Source organism: Mugil cephalus, chromosome 6 (genome assembly GCF_022458985.1).
Source record: "Mugil cephalus isolate CIBA_MC_2020 chromosome 6, CIBA_Mcephalus_1.1, whole genome shotgun sequence".
In the NCBI taxonomy this organism is placed as follows: domain Eukaryota; kingdom Metazoa; phylum Chordata; class Actinopteri; order Mugiliformes; family Mugilidae; genus Mugil; species Mugil cephalus.
The window spans coordinates 4,774,889-4,801,569 of NC_061775.1; the positions used below are offsets into that span (position 1 = coordinate 4,774,889).

Sequence of the window (26,681 nt, forward strand, 5' to 3'; positions counted from 1 at the left end):
TTTAACGGATTTGGTGGCTAAATGACAGGTTGTGTTGGGACATTAAGGCTTTGACCGATTTTTTAAATAAATCTTTGCACCCATTATTCATACTATTGTTCAGTTAATGTTTGCTTCATTTTGCAGGTACTGTGAGCCAGTACTGCAGACTACTATAACTTTCTGTTGTGCTTCTGGCTCACAGAAAGCCACAGTAATGAACCAAAAAAACAACATCCAAGAGTTCCATATGTCTAAGCTATTTATGATGCTCGGGGGCTCAGCTAAATGCCAGTTTCTTGTCTTTTTTTCAGGTACTGGAGAGAGTGGCAAGAGCACTTTCATCAAACAGATGAGAATAATCCATGGGTCAGGCTACACAGATGAGGATAAGAAGGGCTTCACCAAACTGGTCTACCAGAACATCTTCACCTCAATGCAGGCCATGATACGTGCAACTGAGACCCTCAAGATCCCCTTCAAGTATGAACAGAACAAGGTGTGTACTGTCGAGGATGGAAAGTATTGTCTTATTTAAATGGACACCTACGTTGAAGTGCTAGCTGGCAGTTTACGTACATACAAAGCTGTGTAACTGGGTAAAGACCCTAAGAAGAACCAGATGATGTCATATACTTCTGTTGGCCAGTCGGTCTTTAGCAGTGCTTAATGTCAAATCTGGTATCAGTGGGTGGATTGTGTGTTGGCTGTTATTCAGATCTGCTCAAAAAAATATACAGTACCCACCCAATTGTGATGAATGTGGGTTATAGGTATTGACTGCTGTACTCAAGCTCTGCCTACTGTGGCTGTCACTTGTATTTTAGCCTAGGCTGACCTGCATTAAACAGACTGAAACTGTCTCAAACCACATGTAACATTTGTCTAGGAACATTTGTTTTGGGGACTGAAAAATCAAACAGAATTGGGTATAGGTGCCCAACCCTCCATTCAGTTGTCCCCTATTTAATCACAGAAATATTAAATCACAAACAAGAAACAATACTCGAAGTGCTGTATCTTCAGTCAACATTGACTCAGTTGTCACTCAGTGTTCTTTGAAATACATAGCCAGTAATCACTGTGCTCGCTGAGTCCAACACTCATGTGTTAAATTAATCTCATCAGGTTTTCAGTCAGTCTATCAGTTAGGTTTTTCATCCATTTGAATGTGGTTTGAGATTAGGAATAAACTGAATAAATACTTTGCAATAACTGAGAAATTTGTTATTTTTTTTATTACTTATTATTACTTTACACTTATTATTTTTAGATGTCAGCCAGACATTTTGACGATGTTCTGTATCAGACACGCCGTTCATTCAACATGTGTGTAGTGAAAATATTAGCATCTGAGAGCTCACGCTCACGCTCACGCTCACACTCACTAGCAAAGGCCTTTAGCCAATGTAGTCAATCACAGAGTAGTTAGGACACCACACAGTAAAACGTTCTGCCCAGATGAGAGAGAACACATTCTTGTGTGTACCAAGCTTTACTCTCTTCCAGTGAGCTGTCGTCTCTGGAACATAGACCATATCTGAAAAGGCAGTCAGTTGGTGTGTACTACATGTAGTAGAAACACTATAAATAATAAATAAGTTATAGTACTGCTATAGGACTACAGAGATGGAAATGTAGCCCTAATATAAACAAATAATCCAAGTGTTATAATTCGCTTTACAATCTGGATTTTTTTGGACCATTGCTTGATAAAAAGCATATATTTTTAATAAGCGTGTTCATTCATATTTTTTTTCTCAGAATAATGCACTGGTGGTGCGTGAGGTGGACGTGGAGAAGGTTTCGTCATTTGATCAGCCGTACATTGGGGCGATAAAGATGCTGTGGACCGACCCTGGCATCCAGGAGGCATATGATCGCAGGAGAGAGTACCAGCTCTCTGACTCAACCAAATAGTATGTCTGCCATGTATTCATCTACTAGAAAGACTAATTTTTTGGTTTATTTGTAGAAGCAGTGGAACAGTCTCAAACATTTTTCTGCAGCTTTCTCTCTGGGCTAAAATATACACGACTGGAGGAAGGGATGAGGGCTCAGACAGATGGGAAGAGAAGGGGAAAGGGAAATGTTGGCAGGTTTATAAACGACTGCTAATTATATCACTGCTAATTCCAACATACATTAATCCATTTCACACTAATATGGCTCCTTAGAAAGTTGAGAATTGGGATGAAATCGGAGCTGATAGATGTATACAATGTATGTAAGTGTTATTTATCAGTTGCTGTAGTTAACAAATTGGTATTTTAATATTATTTTTAAGCAATTATTCTTGTGTTATTTTTTCTTACTTTTGTGCATAAGGTCTTGTACAGTTGGTTTGCCTACATGTGCATCTCTGTCATATGTTCCTTCCCCCTTCGCAGTTACCTTAGCGATATAGATCGAATAGCAACACCAGGCTTCGTGCCCACTCAGCAGGATGTGCTGCGGGTCCGAGTGCCTACCACCGGCATCATTGAGTACCCGTTTGACCTAGAGAATATTGTCTTCAGGTACTTGTGTCACATGCTGCCCACAGCGTCACTGGTTGACTAGCTGCGCCACAGTTGGTCAGCCAGTTGGAAACCGTCGATGCCGCTATCTCCGTCTACCCTGTGCTGTACTGCAGGACTTGACACTTTAACATGTCCCTGATGGTACGCTCTCAAAAGCCGGTCTTAAGAACAGGCTCCAGACTAACTGCCAACGTCAAATACGAAAGTAGCGAGTTTTATTATCACTCAGACAGTTTTCTCCTTGAGTGCTAAATCAACATTTGGTGTCAAGTCAAAAGTTCCCGCTTTCCTTAAACTTACAAGCCTCCGCATGGAGCATTTTGACGGGCGCAGAAGTTAAACCTGCCCAAGGACACATTTATCTTTGGGAGCTGCCATCAAGGATGAAGCTGAATTTCTAAGAGGACATTGGGGAGTAGTGGTATGAAATGTCACGTAATCCCCTCATAACTCTTGGGAATGGTCTTCTTTGGTTACATCTGGACTGGTGCACTTGCTTTTGGAGGGGGTGGGCTTTATCTGCTGTTATGCTTCACTTTCTCTTCCCTCCTTCTCTCTCTTGTTGTCCGACCTCCTCTAGCTATCTAAGTGATCTGGATCGTATTGCTGAACCGTCCTATCTGCCAACCCAACAGGACGTGCTTAGGGTTCGAATCCCAACCACTGGGATCATAGAATACCCTTTCGACTTGCAAAGCATCATTTTCAGGTAGAAGAAGACCTACACTACTTTGACTAACCCCGAGTTTGTTCCCCATTTCCTCTGAAATCTGTCAACAAATTAACGTTGTGTTATGTCCTCATTCGTGTATTTAAACTCCCAATCAATTATGCTAATTACTGTATATTCAATGTGAAATACCGCAGTAATATCAATAAGTCCGACAAAATGACCATTCCCTGAATCCATAAATTGATTTACAGAAAATCTGCTCTTCTTTTTAAATAACTAATTAATGATTTAAACTCATTGTTTAATGAAGAATTTAAGCTTATTGTAATAATTGATTGATCATTTCCATCTGATTTCATACCGTGTTTGGAGCAGTTGATCCAAAAACTGTCTGTAATGAGAGAAAGTAAAGTTATAGGATCAGTTAGTTTCCCACAGTTACAGGACACAGCAGCAGAAAGTTTTGACCGTACCATCTCTGCAGTTCTGCACTTCTGTATCTCACTGTAAAGACAGTGATAAGTCAGCGCTGGAGGTCTTATCAAACAGATGAATATCCAGTTTCAGAACTTTTAGGCTTTTGCCAATATTTAGATAAAGGCAGTAGAGATTGGAAATATGAGGACTGACGTGCAGCAAAGGTCCTGACGCCCAAAGTCAAACCAGGAACTTGGCTAATGGGCATGTTAGTGGAGCAGCATCTTCTGTGGCTGGAAAAATACAGCCAAACGTGAAGTGCCAAGACAGTGCAACTTCTTGAAATTACCACTTGAGGTTTACTCCAAAGCAAGTCAATTTCCATTCATACCCATGTTAAAAATTGGGAAACAAATATCTTAAAAAATCTCACCTCCATCCCATATTGAAGCTTGAAATACTTCATAAAGATACAAGGCATAAAACATTGTATCCAACATTACAGAAGTATCTTTGCAAAAACAAATGGGGAAAGGTTGAGGTGTTGGAGTGACAGGTTGCTGTTGTCTCAGGTTGCTAGCCATCCGCCTGACCAGCCTCAACTCCATTCACGTTCCAACGCTTTTTGTCTTTAGAAATGTGTGATGCATTCATACATAATTTTATCCATGCAGTATTATTCCTTTCCACTTGGCCATCATATTACTTTTGAATAACTGATAATATGAATAATATCAATAACTGAGCTCATCGCCAATTAAGTGTAATACAAACAAGTCTACATGAATAATTTAATGTAAAATAAACGTAACTATATGTGGATGCTTTACGCCAGTTGTCATGCTCTGCTCTGACATGTTTGCATATTTAGAAATAAAGGCAGTCATTTTACATCACAGCCCCTCCTAAAGATGCAGGACATATCACACAGACTGTAAGGCCAGCCACCAATACGTAGAGCAGCTTCCTTCCTCCTCCTCCTCCTCCTCCTCCTCTTCCTCTTCCTCTTGAAAAAAAGATGAGGAGATAGAGATGGACTAAGGGAACAAGAGCGATTACAGAAGAGTGCAAATCGATAGGAAGCCATCATGTCAGCCCCCTCCTACGCTTGGCAAGGCTAGAAATAACTCTGCTTGCAATGAGGCTGTGTTGAAGAGGTTCCCAGCAGCTCTGCTGCAGCTAGCCGATAGGCTCTGTTCTGCTTGGCTGTGCTGCTGACGGTGAATCACTGCATGCTCTCATTGACATCCGTTTTCTGCTATGAGACTGAGAAGAGAAATATGAAGAGGCGATGAATGTGAGGTATACGGTTTTAATGGAAGAAGAGTGTCATAATTGAGGTAATAATTAAGGAGAATATGTTGCCACATTCATGGAATGAAACACAGAGCACACTTGATGTAGACGAGAAGTAATCTAGCCCAATATGTGGATATTAAGAATCATGTGTCACTATACAGCTGCTGTCTGCAGTTGACAGGGTCATAGTTGCAACAAGGACGCCTTTCATAGACAAACATCTCCATTAGGCTGGCTTCCTTCCCTTTTAATTGGCTTTTGAAGTCACAGAAAATGTCATTTCACTTGGTTTATCCAGCATAGAAGAGCTTATGGAGCTAAGTAGGTCACTCATCCTTGCTAGAGGGGAAAAAGGAGGTTGTCTTGATATGAAGGAGTTTTATTTTAGGCTAGCTTCTGGAGGACTCCATTAATCAATGCTGTCCCTTCTTCTGGCAGACTCACGGAGTTCACCTTTGTCTGATCAAAGTTTCACTGTGTAGCTGTCAAATGGGACTGAATATCTTCTATGTAATTCAGACTTAAACTTGCATAACTGCCAAGTACTGTCATCGTCAGAGAGGCTGTCTGGCCTTAGAAGTAAAATGGACAGGTCAAACCTCCTAATTTTAGACCTCTCTGAAACTTCTAACATGTGTTAATATAAAAACAAAAGCGAAAATAAAAACAGTTTAACCACGATCCAGGTCTCCTGCACCAGAATCAAAACCAACATACAGCAGCAGGTCCCTTGTTTTGCCCCCCCCTGCTCTCATCCTATTGATCTTGCATCCCTGACACATCGCCTCTTTGTAGTCACTTCTAAACAACAAACTACTTTCGAGACTTGCTTAGCATCTCCTGCATGGACAGTCCTGCATGGCTGGACTGGATGACACTGTTTGTGTGCAGACATACACTTCCTTGTAGTTATTTTAGTTCACCTTAGGGAAGATCTGCTCTGTCCTCTCTGTGATTCACGCTGCAGATTCTCATTTCATGTTTCTTCTGTTTATATTCACGGTGCAAATGGGGTGTTTGGCTTGAACTGTGATCTTCTGTTGTAGCCATCCTACAAGCCTGTCCTTGAAATATATTGAGTGCCCCCCAGTGGGATATGAAGCACAATGTAACTGAAAATGAAAAATTGAGGTGACATTTTCAAGTCGAATGACTCTTTGCACCGATACATTTCATTCTTGAAAAGTCATATTCCCCTCCTGAATTGACCCAGATCCTTGTCTTGTTCTTGGCTCAATCACTTCAATGTTTCATCTTGGGTTGTTCCATTCTTTTCCTCTTTCTGTGGTTGAAATTTTCCTTGATTGACGTTTCCAGAGATTTAACATGAGTTAAATCTTTGAGGTCATGACTGAAAGGCATGCTGATCGTAATTATTAATAGGGGAAGATTAGCAATCAAAAGACTGAGTGATCACTTTAAAGGTAACTGATTCCCATTGCCTTCCAACTCATCCCGCCATATCCCTATCAGGATGGTGGATGTAGGGGGTCAGAGGTCAGAGAGGAGGAAGTGGATCCACTGCTTTGAGAATGTCACCTCCATCATGTTCCTGGTGGCGCTCAGCGAATACGACCAGGTCCTGGTGGAGTCAGACAATGAGGTAAGAAAAGTTTTCTTTGTGCATACACAACATTTTGACTGTGCATATCATAGTGAGCTTTCACGTTTTACTGTATTTTGTAAGGTTTTCACTTTAGTTAATGGGCAAGTTGTTTTCCTCCATATTTGAAGTTCAAATTAAGTTGCTTAAACATAGCGCTGACTGTCCTATAGTTGGAATGTAAAACTTAAAATCCATTTACAGCTGTTAATAATTTAATTTCACTCAATTCAACTGTATTTGTATAGCGCCAAACCATGTGGCATGTTAGGACACTTGACAAAGATAGTATTTTAGAGATAAAATCAAAGCCTTTTGAGAAAGCCACAAATGAGCCTTTATTCTGAAAGCTGTTCCACTTTACCTCAAAACATATACCTCAAAACATATACCATAACAGGTGAGGGTTATGCTGTACAGTATTTCTATTTTTGCATACATTTTTATTCTTATGCTTTTTCAGTGTTGTTTTTTATTTTGTTGTACCATTGAACAAAGTGACCGGAGTCAAATTCCTTGTATGTGATCACATACTTGGCCAATCAAGCTGATTCTGATACGTGTAATGTGAAAGGTATGGCAGTGAAAATGCCTGTTGGCAACAAAAATGGGTGTTTCAGAAGGGCATACTGTGTTCTCTGGGTTACCCCAGATGTAGACACAAGCTAATGGCTGTATAAATTATTAACAAATCTCTCACAACTGACTGGATGCAGGTCTCCTATATGTTTACTCCACTGATATTTTGTCCATGTTGCCTCTCTTTGCCTCCTCTGACTGCTCCGATAGAATTAAGTCTAATAAAGCTAATGTGATCAGCCCCTGCCTGCCCTCTGCTCCTCTCTGACAACAAACCCTTTTTCTGACCTGGTCATATGACGGCCTGTCTTCAGAAACCAGGCCAGCTGCCGTCCTGACTCACTAGATCTACGGTACATCCGAACAGTTTGCCAGGGTTCGCGTCCGTCTACACGTGCAACAGTTTAACTGCACACAACTACTGTAAGCTGAGCCTTCAGTGGTGTGGTGCCTTATAACAAGACAAGGATATAATATATATATACGAATATGTCTTCATTTTGCAAATGTCTGCCATCGATTACATCAACTACTTAAATATGTCGATTTGCATAAAATACATTGACTCATTACATTGTTTCCTTAAAAAAGCCCTTATCCATCAAAAGTGAAGAAATTCATAAAACAGAGAGCCAGACGTTTCTTATTGTTAATACTTTTGTATCCGTTAGAAAGCAGTAACATGACCATTAGCTCAAAACCGCAAAATCCCAAAAGAAAAACACAAAGTTGTTGCACACTTACAGAATGTGTCCCAAGCACAGTGGCCAACTGTAGCGGAGCCGCTGTGTATTAGGACGAATACGTCGAATTCAGTCTGGTTGTTAGTTGATGGTCAAAGACTAGGAATCACCATCGTGTCTAGCTGAAGTTATCATCACAGCATAACGGTCTTTAGGTCTTTCTCTGTGGAGTTCCCGTGTTTCCCCTGTGTCTGATACGTAGACATGCAGGTTAGTTTAATGCAGTGTTTCTTAATTCCCGTCCTCGGGACCCACTGCCCTGCATGTTTTCAATGTTTCCCTCCTCCAACTCACCTGATTCAAATGAATGGAACTGAGAAACACTGGTTTAATGTATGAACGGTGGCCCTCTACAGGATACTATAGATGCATTTCCAATTACAACCACCACAAGTTCAAACATACTATCTGTATGTTATTTAATGAATCAACAGATGAATAATTAAACTCATAGTTTGTCGCAGTACTTGCACGGTTAAAAGATGGTAGGTCACAGGACAAAGCTAGTCCGAACACTGGCTTCACAGTGTGTAGACATTACCCTGTAGTGATGACAGCCTCAAGGATGATACTTTGACCTCTTCAGACCAGTCAGACCCTCACTAGATTGTTTTCAAATGACTTTGATTTCACCGGGTCAGGTCCAGCCCGGACCATGTGATGACCATGGGAGTGATGCAGGCAGTGATCTCAGATTGGGAAGAGGAAGAAGACATTTGATAGGATCTTTCAAACTTAAGTTGTTTATATGAGTACATTTCCAACTTTAACCGTCCCACATTTTAAAGTTTGCCACACAGTTTTGGCTGGAGGGCTAAATCCAGTGTATCTGGACCGGCTAATGTTAACAGGGAGCGCTTAATGTAGTTTTTGTGGTTATTCCCTGCAGTTGTACAGCCCAAAACTATTAGCAGGCGGATATTTTGTGTCTGATTACAGCTAAACATCTTAGTATGTGTTATAATAAAGCAGTAGAGGTCATATATTTATTAAAATCAACTACTTCTTTTCATTATCTGGTTTAGCACCGTTAATACTCTCTTCTATATTCAATAACCCTTTGTTATTTTCTCTCTGTCCATCTTTCCTCCTTGGTCCTTAGAATCGTATGGAGGAGAGTAAAGCTCTTTTCAGGACCATCATCACATATCCCTGGTTCCAAAACTCCTCTGTCATTCTCTTCCTGAACAAGAAGGACCTGCTGGAGGAGAAGATTATGTACTCTCACCTGGTTGACTACTTCCCAGAGTTTGATGGTAATCTCATGACTTCCCTCCACTCTAATTCTGAAGAATTATTACAAATGATAAGAATTTGGTATAGTCCGCTCATCCCCGAGTTATTGACTGAATTTCATCACTTGAGCCCCTGTGTATCCACCACCATTGATTAATCCAGGAACCTTTCAACTGCATATTTTTTATTGTAGAGTGACACCTTATGGTTACAATCCTCCACTACAATACAAACTGTAAAGCTAAGTCATATCCATTCAGAACCACACATTCATGGGAGTGGTGTCTCCCAAAAGTGATTTTCAGAGAACCACTGCCATAAACTGACCCTGTATATTTCAACCGATGCTGCCATTAAAGCGTGATCTGTGAAATAAATTGCCTCTCTCTCCCAGGGCCTCAGCGGGACGCTCAGGCAGGCCGGGAGTTTATCTTGAAGATGTTTGTGGACTTGAACCCAGACAGTGACAAGATAATCTACTCCCATTTCACGTGTGCCACCGACACGGAGAACATCCGGTTCGTCTTCGCAGCCGTCAAAGACACCATCCTGCAGCTCAACCTCAAAGAATACAACCTGGTGTGAACAAGAGAGAGAGAGAGAGAGAGATGGAGCCCCCCACCCACACACCCACAATGCAGAGTCCACTTGTAGAACATGCGCATCTGCATAAAATGCACTGCTCCTCAAGGAGATGAGCATTTAGTTTACCAGACCAACACTCCCCATGTTTTGTCCCTTCTGTCCACTCAGATCGGATCTGTCCCCCTCCTTTCACAATCACACTTAAACCACACGAAATATAGCACTCCCTCCGTTTGTCCTCCTCTCTGGTGGGGTTTTGGTCTGCTCCTGGGCTCCTCCTGCTCTTCTTCTGGCCCTCGATTGTGGCTCACATTTTTCTTTCTTTACACTACATTATCACTTGTGCTTGTGTGTTTGAGGTGCGTAGAGGGCCTTCTCTGGGTAGCCTGAGCTTTTAAGGACAAAGGGCTCTCTCCTGTTCTTATTTAACCCGTGCATGCTACACACTACAGCATGAGGACATGAGCCCAGGCTGCAGGATCTGGACTCATCTGCAAAGGGTAACTAACTACGATGATAGAAGCATATAATCAGGCAGTGCTGGGGTGCAGCGTGGTACTTGGTTGCCCAGGTCTTTAAGTATGTTTGATTTTTTTTTTTCTCCCCCAAATCAGAGCAAAGGAGCTCTGTTGAATGTTAATAAAGTTCACGCTCCTCACACAGAGTGAGGGCCACGCAGAGACATGTTCTCTGTTGACTTATATTTCCACGTAACATCTTGGTTGTTTTATTCCTGCTATTATCCACCAGTCAAAGATGACTACTTAAAGAAGCGCAGCCCTTAAGGAAGAGTCACATTATGTTTCTAAAAGACAATTTAAAATGCAGGAACACACTGTACATCAACTCGCCTGTAATTTTGTGTCACATTGCCAAATTAAGTCCATATTTTTTTTTCTGTAAATATAATTACGTAGCCAGTATCATATTCAGAAGTAGAAGATGTTTGGGAACTGATATTGCCAAAATGAAGTGTTTTCTCGTTTTCTCTCCTCTTGGATCATTCAGATGTTGGCGGCATAGCGACTCTCTTTGCGTGGCATTTCTTCACGTCAGCAGTTGTCTGAATCACACATGTAACCGTACTATGATTTATTTTGTTCCGATTGATGGTGAGAATCATTTTCTTGTGCACAACGTGTGAATGACACCAGATTAGTTCGGTGGAATAGTCGGCTATAGATCGAAATAAAGCTTCTTGCGTTGCCACTCGGCTGCAGTTGGTTGGCTTTTGTTTTACCATATTATTCGGCCAACATTTGATAAACGGTCACATAAAGCGAGAGAGTAAATAGTTCTTTTTTTTTTTGTATGTCTAATTTATCAATCAGATCAGTAAGTGAGACTTCCTCCCCAGTTTCAGCTCAAAGATTTTTCCAACCTTGGAGATGGGAGGAGATTTTATACTGCTGTAAAATATCAAAACTATTTTATGGACAAGTGTTCTATCTTTCTAATGATACTTCATATATTTAGCTGTCGCCGTTCTGTTTTGAAATGCTTGACGAAGGGCAACACTATTTCCCCCCCGTCAGGTTTGTGCTTTATGCAAAAGTAAAATGAAAACAGACAAAAAATACTTGGTGGTTTAAATATTTACTGTTCGAGGATGCTTGCAAGTCTCTTTTTTTTTGTAACTTTTGAAGATATGCGTTGGCTCTTGGTACCAATCCCATATCGTGCGTCTTGCCTGATAGTTGTTTAAATATTCCATTAAGCTGAGAGTTGATAGATGGCTATTTTTGTCTTCACAATGTAATTCAGGTAAGTTTTCATAACTTTTTCATCACAAGGGCTACTCCTAGCAGCTTTGGCAGAAATGAAAGGACTCTATGGATGACATGGAGCAAAAGGTGCAATTAATTAAACGGGGGGAAGGGGTTGGGGGGGGGGTGTCTGAATTGCGAGCGTGTTGACATCCTGTTGGGGGTGATGGCTGCAGAGGTGGGAGGGGGTGCAGCAGTCCACAGAGGCCTACGTGACATTCCTGAGGGACGTCTGCTGGCTGGTTGGCTCTTTGTTCTCTTTTTGCCTTTAGAGGAGGAAAATGGCTAATGTCAAAGACAAGTGGGGTTTTCTGAGGTGCACATTTTCAGTGTCCTAGCTGTCGCACCTTACCACTTCTCTTATCAATGTGCTGATCTTTTTGACTCTTTATTATCTTCTCCACTATGTGCTTATGCATATTTGCCTCTTCATTGGTAGTGTGTCTATGTTTGGCATCGGCTGTGGTGGGAGTTGGGGGGGGTGGGGAGGGAGTGCCGGGACGTTTTGACTTTTATGTGCACATTGAAAAAGCTGGCGGGGTCAAATGACACATCAAAGTGGTTACTACACATCCTGCTGCACTCGTTGTATTTGAAATAGTTTGCCAAATGGTTTACAAATGTTTCCACAGAAATCCTGTATAATCTGCTCAGTTTTAGGGGAGTCTATTCAGCCCCGTGTGTTCCTTAGCCTTGATTTTAGTCCCATGTAACCAGTGAGAGTGTGTTCAATGTGTTTAGAAACCCATTATCTTTTTCTGAAACATTTAATGAAGGAGGGACATATATTTATGCTAAGTGCCGACACGTTTTATTAAATGAAACTGCAGACGTCGCAGAGAAGTTTGGTGGTGATCCTTTTTTTTTTTTTTCCAGCGTGTATTGGTAAAGGGTTGATCTCTGGTGCTTCAGCCAACATTTAAAGGCCTTTTTTTGACCTGTTTTGTCCCATGTGATGCACACTTACTTGCTTGCAAGTTAATTCTGCAGCCGCCACTTTTGTATTTCAGTCCGTGGATTAATAAACAAGTTGACAGCTTAATTTGGAAAAGAATATTGTGTTCTGCTTCAGTGTTGGGATAACATGGTCATGTCTGTGTTTGAAATTTTTAGCTTCCAGAAAGCACACGGTTCCCCTGAACTGTGGCTTGTCACCTTGAGGGCAGGTGTTCGGTCTCTTGCACTTCATTTTCTTATAGATAGCTTACTGTCCTGTGAGTGGACTTGAGAGAGCTTCTATGTGATGTGATGACAAAAAGAAAATATATTTATGAAGAGCATCTGTGGTGGACCCACATCTCGCCTTGATACAGAGCCAGAAAGTCACGCGGCTACACTACCAGTGATCAGAGCCATCAGAGGATCTGGGTCAGACATTTAAAATCCTTCTGATTTCTACTTTTTTTTTTTTTTTTTTGTTCTAAACAAGAGAAGGTTTGGACGACAATCCAGTACAATGTGTGCCAAACAAAATCAATCAACTGAAAAGCGCTGAAAAATCTGTTATAACTTGACCCTGACCTCTGTGGTAAAAAAATAAAAATGTAATGAAGCTTGCGTACTAAGCCTCAGTGTTATCATATTTATTGAAACACTTGCCAAGTGAAGGTACTGAAATTTAGGGGGTTATAACAGTGAGCGAGTGAATATGCTGCGAGTTTCGTCCACCATTCTCTGCTCTGTGGGTTTTTTCCCCTCCTTTATTGGATCGGACTATGTATTCTTTCTCTGGGTCGAAGGCACTGAAACTGCACCAATGCAATGGGCCTGCATCCATGCAACTTAGACGTCCATTCAACCACGCTCGTTGGTACTCTGAGGTGTGTGTGTATGTGTGCATACACTTTGATGGCTGTTGCTTATGCTTGAGATCCATTCTGGTTCTTGGGATGGACATAGTGATATGAAAAGCTATCTTTGCATCGTTTTCTTTTGGAAGGTTGACACACCTTGACACATGTATTTAGGACCACTTAAGACGACAGACTTTCTTTTTTTTCTTTTTTTTTTAAGAGTTAAAATTAACTTGTGTAGTGGTGTACAAATTGAACGTAATGTATTTTTTGTTTGATTTTCTTTCTTTCTTTCTTTCTTTTTTTTTAAGTATACCAAATGTAAATTCTGTACAATGAGTGTGCCAATCCCCTTTCTTTGTAAAGCCAGATTCTTAACAAGTGCCAATGTTGTGAAAAATCAGAGGGCCCGTGAATTTCATGGTCCAGTTTTTAAAACAAACACTAAAGTATGTGATTAATTAACAACAAAAAAGGACAATTTTATTCTATATTTAAGATTAACGATGAACTGCTGTTTTTAAGATAAGTGTCATTTTAATTGCATGTGTTTGTCATGTTGGGGAGGGAGTGGGTGGGTGAGATACTCTATTCATGCAACGCCCTCAAGAAAAGGGTCCTAATGGTTATTGAGTTACAGTATTTTAGCCATATTTCTCTTTTTGTATGTTTCATTTCAACCACTGTTGCCTGAACCTCATTCAAACATGAAAATGATTTTTACATAGCCTTCTCCTTTAAATGTTTTAAATTGGAATAAAATATGTTCCTATACTCTCTCCTTGCATCCTTGTACATTTCCTCTGGGGTGGTTGAAGTTATTTTCTTTTATACTGTGGTGTAAAGATTACAGTGGTTGTGATTTAAAAAAAATCATGAACACGTTTGAAGACGGCGTCTCCTTGAAACATATTGCTTTGGACAATGACTAGATGGTAGCTGTGACATACACTGGACATTCACATATATGGGTTAAACAGAGTAAAATCTGCAGGGTTAATGGGAGGTCACTGGTTCAATCCCCTCAAATGTTGGGACTGTGCCGTCTTTGAACAAGACAACAGTAACTGTGGCACTCGTACATTTTTATCACAATAAGTGTGTTATGATTCACTGTCTGCCTCCAAATGAGGTAATGAAACAAAAGGGTAGTCGGATCAGGATGTCTGTGGAGACATTCCTGCTCAAAATTAAAAGCTGTGCACAGTTAGTGATGACAGACTGGTACATACATAGGCGAAAAATAAGTGAATACTAAATCCACTGTGTCATCTGTTACACAGATGAGAACTTGAACAGGTGGAAGACTTGTGGCAGGAAAGATTTCTTGAGGCGTTCTTTGAGGGTCTGAGTTTTCTTGCCCAGCAGGTATTTTTCTTTCAGGAGGCTAACATCCAACTTACTTCAAACTGACTGGCGGTAAAACGCAAGCAACACGGTTCAGACCTCTGAAATATGAGGGCCAAAAACAGACCTGCAATTACATATAGAGGCCATAGAGGTCGACAAAGTCACTGAAAAGTTTCAAGATTCAAACTGTACGCATTCACTTACATGTGACGCTAAATATACACGGACATGACATAATTACTACTACTACCACACTACCTTTATCACTATAACTACTTCTACTACAATATATTGTTATACTGTTACACAGACACAGGAGAAGCAGGAGATGTACAAGTGCAATCAAGTACAAAACCGTGTTGACATGCACAACTTAAAAGTATAGCCGCAAGTAGAAAATGTAGCTATATAATGAATGTCAATAGTTGTACAGTGCAAATGTATCCATACAAATGTACAAAATACTGTGCTACCGTGGCACAGTGAAAATGTCCATTGTAGATAAGTGGCTGATGTAATGTTTTATGGGTGTGTGTGTGATTAAAACAATACTCACAAAATGAAAGGATTATATTATTTAATATAGAAAGTACTCCAACCCTGAAGAAGTGTGCATAACCTAAGTGTGTATATTTAGTTAAAATGAGAAAATCTGTCATTGCCACACTGAGTACGTCAGGTTTGTTTCCTTGGTAATATTTGTACAAGTTTAAGGTTTTTAATGACAGGGAACATTACATTACATCATACAGTTACACATATTCCATTTATTATTTTTTTAAGCCCAACACTGAATATCTTAAAAAAAGAAGCCTGAAAAAAGAAAACTGAATTAAAACACTGTTAATGTAGTGATGGAACATTTTTCAGGGTCACATAGAAAGGTTACATGTTTCTCATAATGTATGTCACTAATATTTACCATAAATAAAAAAAACAAAATACACAAAATGTTTAGATGACTGTTAGGATTGTCAGTCATCCCACTCATGGTATATGCTGAAAAACAAGCTGAAACCAGGGCAACTGGACTTGTTGAGCTCCTTGATGACACCTCTTCTAAGTATCTTCTTCAGTTCTAAAAGTCTGGTGTTCAGGTGAGGTTCATCATCAGAAATTCACATTACAAGGTTCTGTAATGACCAGAGAAGCTGTTTTGAACTTTTTTTTTTTCTTTCTTCAGTGAATGGGGCTCTACCGACCTATTAATGAACCAAGACTCCAGTCTCAAGGTGTGAAAGCGGGTGAAGCTTCTTGAGGGACAGATGTTAAGACTGTGTCGTAAATTGATGTCACGCTATAGCTCAGCCCACCTCCCGTGCCCAGAGAAATTTTCCAACATAGATGTCACTCACGCCTCTTTCAATACATCCGTCTCCTCTGGCTAAAATGTGTACACTCAAAGGAGCATCATTGGTTCTTCAAGTATAACAGATGAATCCTGTTCTTGTTGGATAAACTCTGGCTGTATGGACGCGAAGAGGTACCGAACAACAGGCTGAAAAACAGCTTTTTCCCCAGAGCTGTTTCCTCCATCACATCCTCCTCCCAATTATACCAAATACACTTTAAGCCCTTTTTAATAGCCACTATACATTTTTTTACTTTTAATACTTGAGTCACTTTTTTTTTTATACTTGCTTGTTTTAGTGTCATTTGGAGAAGCTGTGTGTGGACATATGTGATTTGAGTGCCAACTTACTTTATAGTCTAGTCTATGTAAAGAAATTATAATGAAAAGAAAAAGACAGATAAACGCAGTCTTTGTCTCAAAGTCATGTTTTACTCTACTATTTACTCTACTATACTATTTAAATACTTTTGCTTGCTGAACATGTATGTTTTTTTAACCACTGCTTTTTTTTTTTTTTTTTTAACTTGTCTTCGGATAAAGCCGTGTGTGCCCTGACATCCACGCGTCTCCCTCCCGTGCTGAGCCTGTGTGCTAACCCCCGACTTGTCCACTGGAGGCGCTGCTCGATCAGACATGGGCCGGCTGAGGCCGTAGATCCGCGGCATGTAGATGCGCTTTTCTCGCCGCTCTGTTTCTGTGTGGGGGCGTTTCGCTCAGCAGCGTCGCGTCTACCTACCGAGCTCCAGGAATGGACTGACTTTACGGCTTCACTACTGCTGCCAAGTCCGCTCTGATTCCCCAGCAGCCTTCGATTCAAAGGAAAAGAAAACCCGATAGTTTTATACTTGAGAGAACGTTTTAGTTTTAAATCGACACACCGTCTCAGCGGCAACACTGTTTTCTTTTTATTCCGCTCGCGCGACGAATTTGTTGTCGTTGAATGAAACGGAATTCAACTTAAACGAACCCGCAGACATTTTGTTATTTCCGAGAATTACATCGTTGTTTTTTTTGCCTTCACTCTGTCATCAGTGTACAGAGAAGAGAGCGAACTGAAAGCTTTAAAGGCCAACACAAACCGCGAGAGGAAGAACGCACTGCCCTCCGCTCGCCAGTTACATCCGAACGGCACGACGTGTCGGCGCGTGCGTGACCTTATTCATTTACACCATACGCGCGGAGCTCGCGCCGCTGCCGCTCGTGCGTTAAGGCGGAGAGCTCGCGGCGGCGATGAATCATTTTGACTGACAGCTCGTGAAGAATTAGCTTAGCTTAGCCTGCGAGCGCCGCTGCTGGCTCCCTGCTCCCAGACACAGTGAATACGGAGTCGGGACAGCTACAGCTGAGTGGCATTGCATCACCGAGGTAACAACATTTTTACCTCGCTAACGACAGCAAAGTCCACCACTTATATCCGGCTGAATTTTTTATTTTTTATTTATTTTTTTATTTTTTTGGAGCTGGGTCCGCTAGCTACCGTTAGCTAGTCTTCCTGCTAACGCTGGACAGCTCCTGTGTGTGCCTGGGCTAGCTGTGGACAAAGGACCAACGCAAAGGAAAAAAACAAACAAAACAAACACCGGCCACACAGTTAATCGCGTTTGGGAAGGAAATCAACAGCCAAGGAACTGACATGATGTTTCCACAATCAAGACACTCAGTAAGTGTTTTCATTTAACGTGACATTTGTCCAGTAATTTGCACATAGCAAGTGTTTGTCCACGCAAAGGTAAATGAATTATCCATGCAACTTGTGCTGCAATTAAACAGTTTTTAGTAATGGAACATTTTGGGGGGAATAGTTGTGTAATGTCGGCTGGGATCTGCATTGTTGCGTTCTGGTAAATTCTGAAGAATATGTACGTTTGGAAATAATGGAGACTTCAGAAAAAAAACTTTTGAATTTGTGCTCATAGTAGTTTCCTGCGCATTATGGGGTTTGAGTCATCCACCAAACCAAACAACTCTAATGAATGCTAACGTATTTCACAGCCATATGCTTCTTACATTACAGTGTCAGTGTCAGGTACTGTAATTTGGTTTTATCCTCCCAAATGCCAAAATAAAACCAGATATTTACCAGGCGTGTTCCTGTTACAGCATGTCTCAGAGTGAAAAGCAAAATAACAAAGGCGTCTGCTCTAAAATGAACAGCACACTGTTACATTCAGGTGGGTGTTTTTATGACTGGAAAATGCGCACATCTCCTCTGTTCCCCCTAAATCTCAAGTTTCCATGGTAACAGAAACTCAGTCCAGACCATGCATTCATCAGTGATGAGGGCTGACGGCCCATTGGTCAAACATTTTATGTTTAGTGACTGTCAGATTGGTGTCAATTATCATTGTTGAACTATCTGTTTCAAAGCAGTGTTTCTATCAACTGACCACTTAACGTTAAATAAGTGAAGCTTTTTTTTTTGGCTTGCCTAAAAGACCATCACATATATTAAGAATTATGCCCACATCTCAAATTTAGTACCATATCTGTGGTTTGCCCCCAATCTGATTCCTAGCATTTAATATTGATGATTGCCCATCCCAATCTGATATTTTTTTTTTTTGCATGTTTTGTAAATGAGCAAGATTTAATCCACTGTTGATTGGTAAAAGCTTTTCTTATCTTACATGTATTCTTCCGTGCTACTGTACTACATAGACTTTAAAATCAGTCTAATTTAGGCTTCTATGTATAACAGCTTAATATTTCTGCAGTGTGTTGAGGAACAAAAACCCTTCTTCCTTAAAGATTTTTGTTTTATTTCACAACATAACAGTAAAGCCTTCTTTGTTGAACAAAATAAATAACAGTAAAGAAACAAAGTATATTTCCACAAAGAAATGGCTTAGCTTTGTGGTATATAGCTTGACTTGAACGTTCTCATTGTCACAACAAATACTAAATCACAAATCTGCTTAGACCAGCACTATAAAACTATACAAAACACATCTCTTTGCAGTTCTGTAAATCACTTCCAGGCAGCAGACATGTTTAGTCACGATCTTTAACATTTGGTTCTGGTTTACCCTCTGACATAAAACAAAGACAAAAAATGGGCTTGGCTTCATGCTCAATCCAATCTGAACTGATCATTATAAAAATGACTTGACTGACCCCAACACAGATCAAGAGATCACTATTTTTTTTGTGGTATAAAAAAATCGAAGATGACAAAATTGTATTTGAGTAAGTGCGTTGCAGGTTAAAAAACAAAGCAACAAGGCTATTATGTTGTTAGGAATTTGTCCCCTCTGTTCCTCTGTGGTAGCAGTTTGTTGCCACCGCTGGTTCTTTTTACTGTGGAAAGGGTAAGTGTTGTTTGCTGAAGCTAGAACCTGAATGTCTTGTGACATGAAGGCTTTGCCCTTTGGCAGTCAGTCTGTGTGGCAGCCTGATTGTGCAGCGCTGTGGTGGTGTTGCTGATGTGAGTTCCCTGACTAGAGAGCAGGATGTGAGAGGATTTGGGAACCTCTGGTTGCACCCTGGCTTGTCAGATCGGTGAAATCCTGTGTAAGTGGTCCGCCCTAACAAGATCTGAACCGCAGTGCTCTGAAAACTGTTCTGTTCAATTTCGCCTGCAAAAAAACACAAAAACAAAACTGTGTGTTATAAAGATGATCAACTTTAATTCCACCCTTGGTTTTGCTTCTTCAAATTGAAAATGACAGGGATAATATGTTGGACATTGTTTGTTTATCAAGACACAGAATTGAGGATTCCTCATTTGTTAGCTTTCCTATTTCAGCCCAGTGGCTGCTCTTCTTATGTTTCTGAAGACATGTACATGGACGTTTTTTGGTCCATGTCGCAAGAATATAGAGAAAAGTTTTCTTAAACTGGACTTATGGTCATGGTCACATCTACCCTGCAAGTATGGTGTTCATTTCAGTCTAGCTCTGTAGCTGACACAGTAGCCTGTCATGTACCTTCCCAGAAATGTATCTATGCATCAGGGCGATACAGACTACAATGGCTGTGATTGGTTCAAAATTATTTTCAGATGCCTTAGTGACTGGACTATCTTTCGAGATATAAATTTCTTATATTAACATTTGTTAACTCCAACAGGAGCTGCTCAGCCCCTTTCACGTCGTGCAAAGTATATACTGCAGGTGAACACATCTGATTCTTCACTGACTAGCACATTAGCAACATGATTTCAGAACGATGCTGACACACTAGTGTACAGGTATAAATGCTATAACTGGTGTAGCCCGCTACGGCATAAGCTCCGCGTAGATCCATTGAGGGAGTATAAACAAAGCTTTACTGGGACAAAATCCCATCTTAGACCTCTGCTTTAAACCAATTCCCCTTCCTTTAGTTGAAGTGGTGAAGCAGTCACCCCCTGATGGTGTAAGAACTTATTCACCTTTCCAAGGTGATAGCAGCTAGACCACTCCAGTCTTGCCTGTCTGTCTGCCTAGGGGGTTATTTTTCTAATCCAATTGAGTGCCCTTATGCTGCTTGATTGGAGTATTAAGGCCCAGCACACAGGATTAAAAATGGGGTTTGGGAATTTAACGTGTCTCTTTTCGCCAAAGCTGCAGCTGGTTCAGTCTTAACTCAGTACAACTCCCAACCTCTGTCAAATTTGCCTGCGTGCTAACCCACCTCCTTCCACTTCCACAGGCTTTGCACATGCATGTCTTCCTTTGGCTCTTGAGCTGTTGCTGTTGCTATTCTCACCGTGGTCCAAAGATGGAGAGAATGTGTGACACCCATATAGATAGGAGTGACAAAGATAAGGAACTGGAGGATGAGAGAGTCACAGCACTGCCCGATAATGACAGATGATGGATCACTCTAACATACTCTACTGAATGTGTGTTCCTATTTATTGGCCTTTGCTCACTGAGTTGTAAAGTACCAACCATTCTGGCAGATATGAACAAGAGCTTTGAGTTTCTACAATGGACATATGCAATCAAGGATTCTTATTTGACTCACAGAAATAAGCTCTGTTGGTGGTAGTAATGTGTGGTCACACTGCATTAAAACAATGTTAAGACGTTTCCTGCATTAATCTAGAAGCTGTTGCTTTTACAGAGACTTTTGAAGCTGTTTATTTTGTAAATGTAAAATGAAACGCCAAATGGCTGAAGATAATCAGCTTTTATCTGTTTCATATGTATACACAAGGGTCAGATTTAGCTGTCTTATACTGGGCTAGCTCATATTCCCTATTCAAAGTGTCTCATAGAAGTTTTTTAAGAAATATTTACCAATTAGTTTTTTACTTACTAACAAACCAAGCCCTTGTTCATGTGGTTTATTTCAGATGTCTGACTCAACTAGACACAAGAAAAGACAGAGGTTTCCAAGTTTTAAAATGGATTCATGTGTACAATCTTAATCCCCCGTGCCAGGTTATGTGCGCAGTTCATTGGTTTAAGAGGAAAAGGCCTCATTTGATTGTGGCACAGTGCCTGACCCAGTTGACAGCATTTGCCATATTGTTTGGGTGTTGATTAATCCTAATGCAGCTTCAACAAAGCTGGCTGTGGCGTGAAAGTGGAGCAGCAGAAAGGCCCGGTGCCAGAGCCAAAGAGAAGCGCAAGTAATATGGAGGCGAAATCTCTCAAGTCCCCTGAGCCAATGCTCAACTGTAGAGATGGCCACAGGTTGCGCGCACACACACACACACACACACACACACACACACACAAAACCTCCTCCCCCTCCTTGTCTCCCTTTATCATGTGTTTCCTCCCAGATCTGATGTAGTGGTGGGAGGGTCAGGGGCAGAGGGTGCACAGGCATTATTAAGCCCACTTGAATTAACAGAACAGCCTCCAGCCTTTCCTCTAAAGCCTCCAGCTGGGGGGAGCTTAATCCCCATGGTCCCCTGTCTCGCCCATTAAACAAACTCCCCCACCCCTGCTCCATCGCTCTGCTGCACACACACACGCACACACACACACACACACACACACACACACACACACACACACACGTTCCTCTGTGTGTGCGTTTGAGAAACGAGTCTGGCTGTGTGTGTGTCTGATGTGAGGTACTGGACATTAGTGCATGTGCGCACATACACACAGAAGAAATGAGAACACACAAACATACACTTTGGCTCTCTTCTGTGCTGATAATTATTGCTCTAGTACATGCATGGAAATAAAAGGATTTTTCCTCACCGCATCAGCAACGAGAACACACGCGTGCACACACGCACACACACACACACACACACACACACACACACACACACACACACACACACACACACACACACACACATTCTTACCAGCCTCAAGGGTCTTATCTGCTTTTTGTATGCGGGTAACAAATTGAATACGGGGCTTGACACACGCAGACCAGCAGATGTCTGGGTCATTAAGGTTAGGCCAGCTGATTAGCATGACAAACAGAGCCTGCCATGCCCACCCCTCAAAACACCACCACCCTGTAGGAGGCCCTGCTTTTGAGTGGTCGAGTTGAGGCCATGGGTCACAGGTGATGTTGATTTTTGTGAAGGGCCACAGTAGATGATTGTCAAAATGCTTTGGGGTTAGTTGAAAGGGAGGGGTGTAGACTGGTGCAGCCCTTCTCTTGTTGAACACGCACACTCAACTAGGCAGAGACGATATACGTGAATACACATTGAAGCACTGACTTTTACCCCCTTTAAGTCCGCTACATGCTTTGGGGTGGGCTTCACAAACGAATGTGTGCCCTCAAAGCTCTGCAAAGGCACAATGGTGGTCATCTTGCTGGGGCTGCTCCTTTTCTGCTTCGTTCTTAAACAGAAAATTCTAAAGCAACTAGAAAACATTAGAATACCAACATACTTCAGTAACAACCGTTGTAACACAACAAAGGACATTCAGCTTTGGCTTTTCATGTCTTCCTCTTCTGCCACAAAGGTTTTTGCATGTGTAGCTGGCACCTGGAGCTCCATCTGGATTCATCTTTACATGACGATCGATGATTCAAAACGCAACTTGTTTGTTATGAGTTGTCACCCAACTGTAGTGCTATTGCGGTTAAAGTTTGAACAGATGGTATGACGATTGGTTAATATATGTATTCGTTCATTACACACATTGGAGCATTGAGCTAAACTGTTGATGACCCTGCTTTTTACTTGTGTGCAAAACGAAAGAGGGCACAATGAGATGACATTATTAAGTGAGTGTGATGCAAACCTTGAATGAATGAAAAAGATGTCAAGACACTAAGTATAGTGTCTACTTTTGTCTCATGTAGTAATTTAAAGAAGGATTCATTCTCATCATTTCCACACGCATCCCATTTTTTCATCTACTGCCACTTCTCTACTAAGTTCAGTTGTGTTCAGTGAAATTTTAGTTGACGATTCATTCACATCTTAATTAATTAATTAAACAGCAAACACATTTCTGTTTTAGTGGACATGTCAACATGTACAGTTGGCCAACAATAAGTGCACTGCACACAAACATTAATATATACGCACACCAAGCGTATCTGCAACCTATTTCGAGACATCATTCAGAAGTGTGATGGCAATGAGGAAAGATTTGCATTTGATAACATGGGACACATTTGGATTTCATAGCATTTGGTTTGAAAGAAACGCTGAATCAAGGTGACAGAAAACATGCCAACGCTTTTTGAATGATGCAGTTCCCTGCTTGGCCAGTTGCTTATAAAACTCTCACCTTGTCTTTATTTTAGAAGAAAAAATACATTGAATTGTTTAGAAAGGCACAGAATATAAGACAATGTAAATTGCATTTGAACTTGATATAAACCTTGGCATAAACTGGCAAACAGAATTAGAAAAAATGTATCTTACTACGGATTTTGTTGAATAGTTTTGCAATTTTGACTTGCAATTTGATTGTGTCTGTGTTTTTTTTCATCACACTAGGCTACATTGCTTTATGTAGAAAACCGCAGCATGTTGTTAGTTCTCAAGTCTTCACAAGCTACTGTTGTGTGTGCGTGTGTTTTTCTGGTGCATTCGTGGACATGGCCTGCAGGTCGATGTGGAGGTGGAATGTAGAACAGGCTGTCATTTTACAAATTCATAAGTAATTGACAGCTTTGTTTGTGTGGGACAGCCTTTTGTTGTCTGTATACATTATTCTCTTTTTGTACGTGTGCAGATTTTGTCTGTGGCTGAAAGATGGTCTGTGTCAAAAGAGAAAAATGTAAAATGGTAATGACTTTGCGCTGATGTGTGCTTGCATGTTCACATCCAATAAAGAGCTCATCGGGGAGTCTGTGTGTGTCTGTGTGTATTTTGGTTTAGCAGTGAACCTGGGGGGGTGTGTGTGTGTATGGAGTGGGAATTGCATCAGTATTCAGGAGGGGCTTCCTATGAAGCGAGTGTGGAAGGTGGGAAGAAAGGAGGGTGATGGTGGGTGGGGTAACCGTTCCCCAGAGCGGAACGGTGCGATGGGCTGGAACAAAGCGGCTTGGCGGGAGGTGACTTGATTAGCCTGGCCCGGCCTGGCCTGACCTGCCAAACCCTGGACACTGCACCAGTTCAGACAAGAGAATTAGCTGCTCTGTACATGTGACTGAGAGCAGCAAGGCCACAACTGAAACAATATGTCGGCTCAACCATGCCAAAATCCAATTTATACACTAGAAAAATATAACATGACAATGAACCCCCCTCCCCCATGCTGTTAGTCTGGGGGTGGGGGGGCATCCACTATGAAAAGGGACTGCTTTCTGTCATGTTGTATTCAGAATAAATGTTGGCAGGCATTGTCGCCACCCTGCTGTGACAGAACTGGCATCCTGCTGTTCCTGAGTGCACATCAGGACCTGCCAGTCCCATAATTATTAAACATGCTTGATATTTGCAACAGGACGTCCTATCAGTTGTAATAATTACATTCCTTGAATGTTTGTGGATATTCTGACCAGAAATGGTGTCTTAAACAGTCAGAGTGTTTACATGCATGTGAAAAAACTAGTTATTGCCTTTATCGGACTATAACAGGAGAACTTAAGTGCATGTAAACACATTACTCCGATTAAAATCGGAGTTCTCATTGTCCGATTGAGACACCCAGTTAATGCGATTGGAATCTGAGGTCTCATCGGATAATGCGTGTGCGCATGCTCCACAACCACCGCGCTGGCGCCGCTAGAAGAACCATCTGAGGGATAGCGCGGATCTTACCTGCACCAGAAGTAGCGGGAATGTTACGTACAAGATTAAAAAATGTAGTATTATCCGTCTGGTTGTTGTTTGAAATGCAGGTCTGCCGCATGAACGACTCTTGTTTAATATATCATGTAATAGGTCAACCGGAAATCGGGCCGTATTAACGTAGTATTAACCCGCTGAAAAGACATGTATCGCCACCTAGTGTGAAAGAGGCAGCTTTATAAAGCTACCTTCCTACCGCAGGAACATTTTCCATTGACTGGGAACCGGAGCCTAAAAGAAGTTATGGGGGAAAAAATCTTTTATTTTCATTACTACAGATGTAGACAAACTTTTGGGTGTATATATCTGGCCAGTAGCGTTATCTTTCATTATGTTTGTTGTATAGTCTACAGACAGTACCGGCAACCAGCGGTCCACTTCCCTGACAACGAAACACTGCACAGTTATATGCAATACTACAAGACAACAGTTTACAACTGAGATTACTATGGTGACAAGCATGTTTATAGAGAGTGAGTGATCAAGATGCGAGTGCTACAATTAGAAGGCTCATCTTCTATAATACTGTCGATGTTGCTGAATGACGTAGTGTTGCATTAGTAAAGTTGAACCAACAGATAATCTTGTGGTTTTTCTGGCTTTGGGGGTGGCACTGGCAGATGGGGCAGAAGCCAAAGCCATTGGCATTATTGAAAGAAATTAGTCTGACAGCAAAAACATTCTAAGTTTGGGTGAAAAATCTCACAATGACCAATGGACTGTTTTTTTTGTTTGTATGTTTGTTTGTCTCGTCATGTAAAGATTACTTATTAGCATATACTAAATTGCCCCTGAGTTTTGAAAGTTTTCCTATGTGCACACAGTTTACTGCTGGAACCTCAGTTGAACATATAAAACACCAATGCCCCGGTGCACTCCAGCTTTCTGCTTTCATTGTCCACTTACTCGTTGCGAACTTTGGGACTAATCTTCCTCTCCACCCTCCTCACTCGCTGTGGTAAGTAATAACCTTGGTTTTTACAAGCAGGCATCAATCATCTGCACAACCGTACTGGGTGTAATCTTAAAACCCCCTTCTGCGAGCTTGGCTTTAATCTCAGCCATGGTCTCCAAACCCACAGTTCTGTCGGCCTCACCACTTTCCCCACTCTTGACAAATTGCCCACTTCCCTTGGCTTTGCAATCTCTGCACTCTTTTACTGTGGCATGTGTGTGTGATATACTATGGCTTCCCCAACCTATGTTTGCTCTATTTGTGTACACGTCTCTGTGAATGTGTGTGTAGTCTACGATAGCTACACAGACAAAAGCACGCACATTTTTTGCCAATTTGTGTTTGTAGGCCACTCTGCGTAGTCATGTTTGTGTGTGTGTTGTACTGTTCGCTTGGCTGGTCTTGCGCACAGGGTCAAGATAGTTCTGCAGAGTGGGGAGGGAAGGCAAGCCATGCCAAGCCTATGTTTGTAAGGGCACTTCACTCGAAGTGATAAAAGTAGAATAATCCCCTTTAAATCGTCTTAACGAGGTCAAATCTGTTGGGCTGAAAGAGGGGTGTGTGTGTGTGTGTGTACGTGTATGTGTGTGTGTGTGTATTATGGGGATAACGCTGCAGAAATGGGGGTAAGCCTTTGCTTGGTTTGTGAGAGATAATAATCAAA

The 26,681-nt window shown here is 41.3% G+C and overlaps 2 protein-coding genes across 6 annotated transcripts in view; both read left to right on the top strand.

The window, feature by feature from the left end:
- The window catches only part of LOC125009101 (guanine nucleotide-binding protein subunit alpha-11), a 35,471-nt gene extending 21,497 nt beyond the window's left edge, over positions 1 to 13,974 (top strand). For 2 of the 3 annotated variants that reach the window (XM_047586722.1, XM_047586724.1), the window contains exons 2-7: positions 294 to 478; positions 1,744 to 1,898; positions 3,082 to 3,210; positions 6,364 to 6,493; positions 8,918 to 9,071; positions 9,446 to 13,974. In XM_047586722.1, coding sequence (XP_047442678.1) covers positions 294 to 478; positions 1,744 to 1,898; positions 3,082 to 3,210; positions 6,364 to 6,493; positions 8,918 to 9,071; positions 9,446 to 9,636 — 944 coding nt within the window. In that variant the 3' untranslated portion in view covers positions 9,637 to 13,974. Of the gene's footprint in view, positions 1 to 293; positions 479 to 1,743; positions 1,899 to 2,369; positions 2,499 to 3,081; positions 3,211 to 6,363; positions 6,494 to 8,917; positions 9,072 to 9,445 lie in introns of all 3 variants that reach the window. The other variant, XM_047586723.1, reaches the window with a different exon arrangement.
- Positions 13,975 to 16,220: 2,246 nt separating this feature from the next.
- tle5 (TLE family member 5, transcriptional modulator) overlaps positions 16,221 to 26,681 on the top strand; it is a 37,039-nt gene continuing 26,578 nt past the window's right edge. Inside the window, exon 1 of one of the 3 annotated variants that reach the window (XM_047587103.1) lies at positions 16,221 to 17,559. In XM_047587103.1, coding sequence (XP_047443059.1) covers positions 17,533 to 17,559 — 27 coding nt within the window. In that variant the 5' untranslated portion in view covers positions 16,221 to 17,532. The remainder of the gene's footprint in view (positions 17,560 to 26,681) is intronic. The other 2 variants (XM_047587102.1, XM_047587101.1) reach the window with 2 other exon arrangements.